Source organism: Ailuropoda melanoleuca, chromosome 2 (assembly GCF_002007445.2).
Source record: "Ailuropoda melanoleuca isolate Jingjing chromosome 2, ASM200744v2, whole genome shotgun sequence".
Lineage (NCBI taxonomy): Eukaryota > Metazoa > Chordata > Mammalia > Carnivora > Ursidae > Ailuropoda > Ailuropoda melanoleuca.
In genome coordinates, this window is record NC_048219.1 from 66365234 (window position 1) to 66376234 (window position 11001).

The 11001-nt window shown below is 37.1% G+C and overlaps 1 protein-coding gene across 3 annotated transcripts in view; it reads right to left on the reverse strand.

Moving 5' to 3' along the window:
* Nucleotides 1-7981: 7981 nt before the first annotated feature.
* DPYD (dihydropyrimidine dehydrogenase) overlaps nucleotides 7982-11001 on the reverse strand; it is a 966631-nt gene continuing 963611 nt past the window's right edge. For all 3 annotated transcript variants that reach the window (XM_034653966.1, XM_034653962.1, XM_034653963.1), the window contains one exon: nucleotides 7982-8104. In XM_034653966.1, the coding sequence (XP_034509857.1) occupies nucleotides 7997-8104 (108 nt within the window). In that variant the 3' untranslated portion in view covers nucleotides 7982-7996. The remainder of the gene's footprint in view (nucleotides 8105-11001) is intronic.

An 11001-nucleotide genomic window follows, 5' to 3' on the forward strand; every position in this document is an offset into this window, starting at 1 on the left:
TCTTTTTTTTTTTTTTTTTTTTTTTTTTAATCCTTTTGCACCAGGAGTCAGGTTCTCCTGGCATGGTGTCCACTGCTAGCGGTGAATACAGAAAGCCTGCTGGTGCCAGGGAGTTAATGTGAATACATTGCTTTTTAATAGGTGTGCTTACCAACTGAGAATACAAAACCTCAAACTCAAGGCTTAAATTGAGTCTAATGAAGAATTCCTTGGAGACAAAAGAAAAAAAGAAGGCTAAGAAAATCTCTCCCAGTGATACTGAGCCTTATGTTTTATCCTTTCCTACTTCAAATGGCTTAGCCTTTGGGACTTGTTTTTTTTTTGTTTTTTGTTTTTTGTTTTTTCCTTTCTTGCTTTTTTATCTGTCAGTTGGTTGGTTTGCTTTTTAGATTAACCTGAGGCTTTGAGAAGAAATAGATGGGATGGTAACCCATCTTACTTCTATATTACCTTGTTTAAGAAAACTAATCCAATAACGATGTCTAAGGTGAGTCATCTCACCTGTCAATGAAAATGGTCTTTAGGGAGAATGACTTTATAATTTATCATTTAAACCAGAAGTCTTTTGAGAATGAAAGTGAGAGGGGTATCAAAAATCACAGGCATAAACACCAGGTCTGTCACAGGCAAACTGGCCTATGTGATTATCTCCATCACTGGGTCTTGGATTGGCAAATATGAAAGCAGCTCACCAAGACCAAAGGCAGTATAATACACTCTATTATTTTAGACAGTCTGTAGCAAATATTTGGAGTAGGATTTTGGTTTTGTTTTGTGGTCTTTTGTCTTATTTTGTTTTTGTTTTTTGTTTTTGCCTTAAGTCAATGGGCTCTCCATAAGGTCTGGCTAGAAGTATAATGATTATGGAGGCCAATCTCAGAATAGGGAGAAGAATCCACTCTTCCACTCTTCTCTAGCCACTCATTTCAGTAAATCTTATTAAACCTTTATTTTATGATCAGTAGGCACTATGCGGGAAAGAGAGAGATAAAGTGTGGTCCTTGAGGTGTTTATAATCAGGGCTGGGGGGGGTGGAAAGATGGTTAAAGACAAGTACCACAATGGCATATAACATAGTATAAGTTAAACACAGCTGTAAACTAGATGATCCCTTAGTTCAGAGGAAAGAATTATCCTATCTGATGGGGAAAAATAAACAAAACTTCTTGGAGTCGGTCATGACTAATTCCTTCAACAATCAGTAGAATTTCATTAGACAAGGAGGATACGGTCAGAAGAATTAACTGAATGTCATAAGCCAAGGCGTTGAGGTTGTAAGAAGGAGGAGCGGGGCATATTTAGGGACCACTTGACTCAGTGGTAATATAAGTGCAGAGGAATAACAAAAGTAAGATTGGTAAAATAAGCTCCAGTGAGATTACAAAGAGCCTCAAATGTCAGCTGAAAGACGTCCTTAAATCTGTTGATCAAGTAGTGTCACTGAAGGCTCTGAATAGGAAAATGAGTTTTGGAGAGTAAACTGGTAGTGATACAGAGAAGGTAGGAGGAGAAAGCCTATAGTTGGAGAACAAGAGAGAAGTCCTAAAAGCCGAAATGAGGATACTGATATTTGAGTGGATAGATGGGGCTGCTCAAAGTGCTCTTATCCTTTCCTGAAATACTCCTACTGGAAGACTTATACATATTTCCCAAGTCATATCACATCCTCTCAATGTCTTCCATGTCTTCGGCCCACCAGTCCCTTTTGTTTTCGTATCCAGTTCTTCCGTGTACTGTCTCAGGTGCAATGAGTGAAGAGCAGGTGATAGTTCTAGACCTCTACCTGGAGAATGTACAGGACCAAGAGGATGAGTTTATTTACATGACTTGGTATGGCCTAAGCTAGGAGGCATTTTCTTTTGCCTTAATGTTTAAAAGTGTGAGCACTTTGAGGATATAATTGCTTTATCCTACAGGTGCAGGATTGAAAAGGAAGGTAAATGCAAGGCAAACCAGAGCTGTGAGTTTGTCTCAGGAGATACAAGCCAGAGGTTCTGCCCACAGTCAAATCATGGAAGTCTGAAAGTGTAACAAATGTCCTGGGATGTAATGTCTGGGGTCCTAAGACTGTGATGCATGACAAGTGAAGCTCTTCAGTGCCAGAGGCCTCTCTCTCTGGGGCACTAGTACATCCCTCCATTGCCCAAGTGTCTTCTGTTTGCGGGGGGTATATGTGCGTGTTCTCCTCTGGGACATTCGCTTTGAACGCTGGTCATCAAACTCGGTTTTTCCCTGGTGAGAACTCCATAATACACAGAAAACATCCACATTTGCCTGCGGTCTGTGTAACTTGCTAAACTTAAGACAGATATGCTGTACAGTAACCAGAATGCTTTCATTTATCTCTTAATTCCATTAGCTTTCCATCTACTGGTCAAAATACTGGTTTTATTTTTCAACTCTGATGATGAATACTAAGAATTATTTTACTTATAGCTCTATTCTACTTCATAGGGAATGCAGAGAGGTGTTTTGATTTCTTTTTCCCTTGAAAACCTCAATAATATTTATCTTTTATTTTTTTATTATTTTTAAAAGATTTTATTTGTTTACTTATTTGAGAGATAGAGAGAGCAGGAGGGGAAGCAGAAGGAGAGGGACAAGCAGACTCCATGCTGAATGCAGAGCCCGATGGGGGGCTCCATCCCACGACCTGGAGATCATGACTTGAGCTGAAATCAAGAGTGGCTGCTTAACCAACCAACTGAGCCATCCTGATGCCCCAATAATATTTTTATCTTTTAAATGGAATCTTCAAATATACTAAGACAAACTTATTACCTATTTTAAGATATCTCCTATTAAATCCCTGAAATTACCTGGTCTTAATTAAAATGAAATGTCACAATAATGTCATTCCTCATTCTGATGCCATGACAAAATTCACTGAACTCCTGTTAAATAAGCAGAATACTTGATAAAACTTCTAATGATCTTTCTGAATAGATGGACTCCCTTACGGTACATTGCTTTGTCTCTTTGTGTTATTTCTGTATACTCTTCCTTGTACTATAGCTATTGAGTCTCACCTTTCAATTAAATTACAAATTCTTTATCTTATTTTTATTTTTTTACTATGTTCAGTTAGCCAACATTTTATTATTATTTTTTTAAAAGATTTTATTTATTTATTTATTTATTTGAGAGAGAGAGCACAAGCCAGGGAAGGGGCAGAGGGAGAGGAAGCAGACTCCCCGCTGAGCACGCAGACTGGCATGGGGCCCCATCCCAGGACTCTGAGATCTGGACCCCAGGACCTGAGCTGAAGTCAGACGCTTAACCGACTGAGCCACCCAGGTGCCCCTAAATTCCAAATTCTTAATCGATAACACCTGCATCACTCTAAGTTTACAGCACAAAGTCGTTCATGTGGTTTGGGCTCAACAGATATTAGTGAAATGGAAAGATAAATCTAAATATTTGATACTCTTCAGAGTTCATTTGTATTATAGATACATGCATAATATGCAGATGTACTAACAGAGGATGACAAAAAAATAGCAATCTTTTGAAAACTAGTATTTGTTAAATGGATGGGATATGTGTTGATCACCGTAAGTTAATGTTGTACAAACAATCAGAATGCTCTACATGGAACAAACCTAAAGCTCATCTTGGTGGCAGTCTGATGTTGGATTCCAATTGTATTTCATCTGCAAGACAGAGATCACGTTTCTCCACCCCCAGCACGACCATTGTAGTGTATGATAACATCATCTTGCAACTAGATTTCTGTAACAGTCAGCACCCAGTTACATAATTTGGGAGCCCCAGGCAAAATAAACACGTAAGGCCCCTTGTTAAAAAACTATTAAGAACTTCAAAATGAAGTCAACAGAGCATTAAACCAAGAACAGAGCCCTTTTGGAGAAGGAAGTCTTGTGAGACATGACAGCTCATGCACCCACGAAGCTGGGCCAGATAAGAATCTCCTAATGATCTCTCTGCTTTTGATATTGCACATCTCCTGTCTATTTTCACAGAGCAGCATAATGATGTATTTAAAATGAAATCTGGATAATATCATTGTTTCTGTGCAAAACCGTTTTGACAGCTTCTCTTTGCATGTTTAATATGATCCAAATTCCTTATCGTGGCCACCAGGCTCTACATGATGTAGCCACTGTCAACCTCTCTAATCTTCTATGGTATCACTTTTACCCTTTTTCTCTAACTTTGGCCATACACATCTTCTTTCAGTTTATTGCACACGTTCACAGATGCTGTTCCCTCCCAGTGGAATGCTGTTCCCTGGCTCCTTCTCATGCTTCAGATCTCATTTCAAATGTCACTCCCTCAGAGAACCCTTTCCTGACACCCAATTCTACATTATTCTCTGAAGCATGGCTTTTTCTCTTTCATGCTAGTTATCAGAAACCATAACTTAAAAAAAAAAAATTAAAACGTTTCTCTCCATTACCTGACCGTAATCTCTGAGAAACCAATCTATCTTATTCACCACAGTCTAATGAGGTTTAGCATACTGCCTTGCTTACAACTGGTGCTTAACGATAGACATTTGTTGAATATCAGATTTGTTGAATAAATGAATGAAAGAATGAGCCACTCTAGTGCTCAATGACATTTTTATTATTATTATTATTATTCTTTTCATGAAATTAAGGTATAATTTGCTTGGGCAACCAGAAATATAACATCCTTACTCAGGCATTTTTGGGGGGGTAATAGGTACTGCTCTGTACCCATGAAAAAGCTATTTTTTCAGGATAATGAGTATTTATTAATATTTGTTTCTCTTATACAAAACAGGACCGCAGAACTAAGTACATTCCCACACCATCTGCTTTCATGACTTCTGTATGAGCTGAAATGTAATACCTCTTTCTAGGGCCTTCTCTTTTCCATTTTCTATTCTATATTTGAAGAATGAGCTGTTAACGTATTTTTCACTAGCTACCTATGAACTAAGGCTGTTCATAAGAAACTACACACAAATAAAGCTTATTGCATCTTCCTGGGATTCTAGTACATTATTATGACAAATGTTTTCACAGCAATATTCATTGTACTATGTTCAACTGTTTTTGTTGTTGGTCTGGAAACACTAAAAGTATAATTACTAGCTTTGATAAAGTAATAAAGTCAATGGAATAAAACTATGTACGGATTAAGGCCTCTTGTTATAAGATGAACAGCAAAGCTAAATCAGTACAAATATGGAAAATTAATCTTGATATCAAATCCAGCTATCTTATGCTCAAAATGAAAAATCAATACATTCTTACAATATTCTTCTATGGAATGTATTCCTTTTATAACTTGAACGCTGTTGAAAATATTAAAATACTTTACATATAATTATATAGCACCTCACTGCATTTAGGTTTTCATTATATATATACATTACATATACACACACATCAAAATTCACTATATATACATATATGTGTGCATATTATACACATGTATATATATAATACATTTTGATTCTCTCTAACAGTTCTATGAAATCAGCAGGGGAAGATTTAATTACCTACACTCTCTAGATGAGAAAACGAGGCTTAGAAATATTATCTGTGACCATGCAATCAGCTAATAGTAGAGTCAGAATTCAGATCTTCAGGTTCCTGTTCTATTTTTTTTTTTAAGATTTTATTTATTTATTTGACAGAGAGAGACAGCCAGCGAGAGAGGGAACACAAGCAGGGGGAGTGGGAGAGGGAGAAGCAGGATCATAGTGGAGGAGCCTGATGTGGGGCTCCATCCCATAACGCCGGGATCACGCCCTGAGCCGAAGGCAGACGCTTAACCGCTGTGCCACCCAGGCGCCCCTGGGTTCCTGTTCTATTTCACTGTTCTATGTTTAACAAACACTGGAGATAAAAAATGCATTTTAAATTTTTTAAAAGGTTTTATTTATTAAATCTTTTAAAAGATTTTATTTATTTATTTTTGCAAGAAAGAGAGAGAGGAGAGAGAGATGGAGAGAGCACAAGCATGAGTGAGGGGAGGGGCAGAGGGAGAAGCAGACTCCCTGCTGAGCCGGGAGCCATGCAGGATTCTATCAGGACCCTGGGATCATGATCTGAGCCAAAGATGGATGCTTAACCGACTGAGCCACCCAGGCACCCTAAAATGCATTTTAAATTTAAAAACATTCTAACAAACATATTCTATGCCATGAAAGAACTTAATAGAAAAAAGTTAATTCATGGAAAAGTTTTGTAATAGTACATTATCTGCATCTGTCCAGTATTATTTACTAAGCCCTCTTCAGCTTTTCACTATCAAAACGAAGTGATTAAATTAATATTATAGTTACTTTAAAATGTTTTCTAGACCAATGTAATTTTATGGATAAAGTATTAATTATCATGACCTCTTGGTTTCCCATCAAAATGCAAATGAGAATATTTATGTTGGTATTTTCAGGTAACTCCTTCTTTTTGTAAAGCACTTATTATATACATAGGAAACATTTTAAATACTTCTGGTGGAAAAATACACCATGCAGTTTCAGCCAAAGTTTCCAGGGATGTGGCTGATTTATCTCCTGGCCTATACCATCTCTAAATGAGATTTAAGAGTTTAAAAGCTGGGAGTGAATGTATAGTTGGGTTACATTATATTCAGAAGAATGAGATTTTCAAGGTCAATATCAGTATTAAATTTAGGTATAAAACGTGAAGGTAGGAAGTTTGAATGATGTTTCCACTTTGTCAGTTGTTGACTGATTCACATATATACATATAAGCACATATGCAGATGCACATTTAATATCTATTAATATATCTATTAAATGATGGTGTGATATCACATGTACATACACAGACACCCATATTAATAGATATCTATCTATATATTGTATATTATAATAGATATTTATATATTATATTTACATAATATATACACATAGGCACACATAGGAGATATTGACATATATCATATATGATGTATGTATATACGACTATATGGTATTAATACTATCTTTTTTTGGTCCAAGTTGTTAATCTCTCAGGTATAGTATGAGAAGTGGATACTGTTTCTCAAGTTTATATTTAATGATTTTTGTTATTTTCCCACTGATAAAACAGAATTTTAAATATAACTTGTCTTATATTTATCTGTCCTCAATTTGAGTGCTTCCTAGTTCATTAAATTTAGAAATCCCTTCTCATTGCCCCTCTGCCATGTACTTAATGATCTGTAAAACACTTAAAAACACTAGAGGAGTTCATTTTTTAAAAGGAACCCTATGGAGAAACCGTCTGAAATGTGAGAAAATCTTTTGTAATAAGCCATTTATTTATCTGTGCTTTAAGCACTGATTTTCATATAGTAGAGGTTCTTTTTCGCAGGGCAAACCTGAAGTATGTTCTGTAGCTTAATTTGATGACAGCTGATAAAAACCCTAATTTTTCATTTTCTGGGTTTTTTGCATTTCTGCTGTTATAAAACTAGTTTAGAGCCTAATGAGAAGAACTGCTATCCAGAACAGGATTTCCATTCTGATGTGGGAAAAGAGGGTAACAGCTACACTACATCCATGCTCCCCTCCCATCACTATTGTATCCACAGTCCATGTGGTGACGGAGAATGACAGGTGAGTTTAGGCCTGGCTGTATGTTGCAGGACGTGGTGAGGACAGTATTAAGAGTATGCGTCTAGATAATTTAGACAGTAGGTAGCCTCGTCCTGGGTAAGTTAGTGTTTTGCCTGTGTCATTGCAGAAGTGGAGTGAGTCAGAGTCGTGTTAGGCTGAGCTTTTCTCAAGACCTGGTAATGGAGGGGGCGTTAGCAGCAACTGGTTATCTTCTCTTCAGGGGAATGCTCGTCTGGCATGAATAGTTAAGCACATAGACTTGGGCTGGGTAATGTTAAATATGTGGGATGTGTATTAATATTTGGGACTTATTTTCATGCTTGGCTTCGCTCCTATACTGCAAATTTCATGCTTCCTAAAAGCAAAGGCTTTCACAATTCCTATTTCCACGTGTTGCCATATGTCTTACCTTGAAATCATCATTTGAACTATTCAGAGTTCTTTGCAGCTCTCAAACTTTAGAACCTGTTGTTCTCTGGATCCTGTGTGAAGCCTGTGCTTTTCTGCTTTTGTGTCCAAATATTCTCTTTGAATTTTCACCTGAGTCATTAAAAAAGAAACATTATCTGACTCTTCCAAGATTTGTCTCTGGGTAGGAGGCCCCAAATTGCATTAGTTGTTTTTATTATCCTAATACACTGAGAAGCCTGATTTTACTATAATTTGTTCTTCACTTTCATCCCAGTTCTAGGTCTCTTGATAATACTGCTTTCTAAATTGTCTATTAAGTGTCTTATTTGGCATTATTATTTCACAGATTCATATCTTACATTTGCCCAGGTTTCATTTCATTTCTTCTCTCTTCTTTGTAACCTCTTTAGATTCTTTTGTGTGAGTTATCTTTTTCTGAGAAGTAAAAGGACCTCCCAAGTTATAACCATCTACACGTTTCCTGAATGTTCTTTTGACTTCACTTTCCAATGATGTCATTAAATAAGACAAAAGAGGTGCTTCTGGTATTGAGGTTTTACTGTAGTATGTATTCCAGGGCTGCTCGAACTGTAATATACATATCAGTCACCTGGGGATCTTGCTGAAATGCAGATAGATCTCAACAGATCTGGGGTTATACCTGAGATTGTGCACTTCAAACAAGCCCTCGGTGATGCTGATGTTGCTGATTCAGATATCTTGCTTTGAGTAGCATTTATCTAGACAATTCCAGTTTATGCAAACAACATAAATAATCTAGCTTCAAATAAAGTTTTAAGGAAAATGTTCACGTTTTTATATATGGAAATTTTTTGAAATGAATGAGTTTCTTTGACTTTGACTTAGGGAAACGATCTCACTTCTAAATATGACCTGAGAGAGATTATAACTTGGTTTGCCCTTCTTCAGACTAGGGTTGTGTTCTTGGATAAGAAAATGCTTAATGGTTCTTTTCAAATCCTTCTTGATACTAATCTATATTGCCTAGTATTTGCTCACATCCAAACACACGTCAACTTTTCTGCCCACTCGTACAACTTTAGAGACTCCTTTTCAGGGTATTACCATCATCTTGCCTTTTGCTTATTGTGAAGACTTATCTACTTATGTGGAATTTTATTCCTCAAATAAGATAGGGTTTATTACTGGTCCCTGAGTAACACAAAGGCCTGGTTATCCCTATCCGTGGTTTCCTAATATTAAGTCAGTTCTCTATAGAGGACAACAAAGTCCCTCTCATTTCCATGGTGACTGATCGAAGAAGCAATGTTTATAGTCAGCCAAAGCATATGAGACAGAAAAAAAGGAGGCGTGGAATCTCTCCAGACTCAGGAAATATGTATTCCATGGCACAGGATGGAGTAACACTTCTGAAATATTTCACTTTCTGTGAAAACTGCCCACACCTCTTGATGGATATATTTTCAAGTTGTACAAGCATTCCCATACCTGTAATATGTGTATAAGCTCTCCTTTACTTTTGACACTTTTATTCACCCTTAATGGTACATGGAGATGAAAGTGATATATTTTTTAGACATGGCTTGATTTCAGGTGATGTGTATCTGCAACTAGAGGATAAGATTCTTTACAATGAGCAGTGTTGAATAGGTGCTTCTATAATAATCAGACATCACATATTTGATCTTGACCGCTCAGGGTAACCATATATATTCTTATTGAAGTCCTGGGTGCTTAAAAATGTTTTATTTCATTCTACAGTTAACAAAAATGACCCTGGAAAGTACACTGATAGCAAGCAGTATTGCACCAATTATACCCTTCACTGCATTTGATTGTAGGGTTTTCTCTTTATTAGCTTAAAAGTGAGCAATACCAAGTCCAATTCCCCAGGGCCTTTTGTGCTTCTACAAATCATGTCAAGTTGCCCACAACCACTGAATTCATTGCTCTGATTTAGAGATGGCGGTGCATAGGATGAGAATTTAAAAACAACAACAGCAGAAAACATCTAAGTCTCCAAATTGTACAAATTTGCAATTTCAGAGAGTTTTATACGTAAGTGAATGCTCTTTCTTTGAGAATTCTTCATGTTCCTTATTTACGACACATGATTTGTAGAGAGCTCCCTCTCTCGTGATGGCAGGGGACCTTGTGTTGGACTCCTCCTGCAGATAAACTCACCAGGCACACAGACAAAAGGCATCCAAAGGCACTGAAGAACTGGAGGGGAGTTGACACTTGGAAGAAGGGAAAGACACCATTCGTTCTGCCTGGGGACATGCCCAGGTGTTACCAAGCAGGGACGTAAAAATTCAGAGAGAAATGCAGTCCTGCGCCATCAAAGGGACATCTAGGAAAGGGGAAAGCTACAGAGGGGATGCATTGGATTCAGTGTATGCACCCTATGCAACCAAATCTCTGGCTGACCTCCAAGCTACAGCTATGTTTGTGCTTGGCAGACTCCAAGCAGCCCAGCCCAGGCTGAAATAACTGAAAAGATATTTCAGTTGGTGCTAAGTGAAAAGAGGACAGAGTTTGGGGTTTGCACCGAGAAGTTAATTGTTTGCTGAAACAAACAGAAATCAGTACTCCTGGGTGACAAATAATAGAGTCCAGAGTCTTGCTACAATGTATTACTCACACAGTTCAGATACAATAAAAAATTACCAGGCATATGAAAAAGCAGGAAATTGTGACAATTCTCTAGAGAAAGAGCAATCAATGGAGATCAATCCTGAGATGATCCAGATATTAGAACCGGAGGTCATGGATTTTAAGGCAGCTATGCTCAGGATAGGAGGAAAAATACTCCTGATAATGAATGATAAGAAACCTGGCAAAAAAAGGAAAGCTTTAAAAGTGAATCAGAAAGACATTCAGACATTCTAGAACTGTAAAATGTGATATCTGAAGTAAAAAATTCACTAAGTAGGCTTATAACGGCATAATGGAGGTGGTATAAGAAGAAAACTCTAAACTTGAAGTGAGATCAATAGAAATTATCCAGTCTGAAAATAAACAATTGGAAAAAAAAAAAAAAA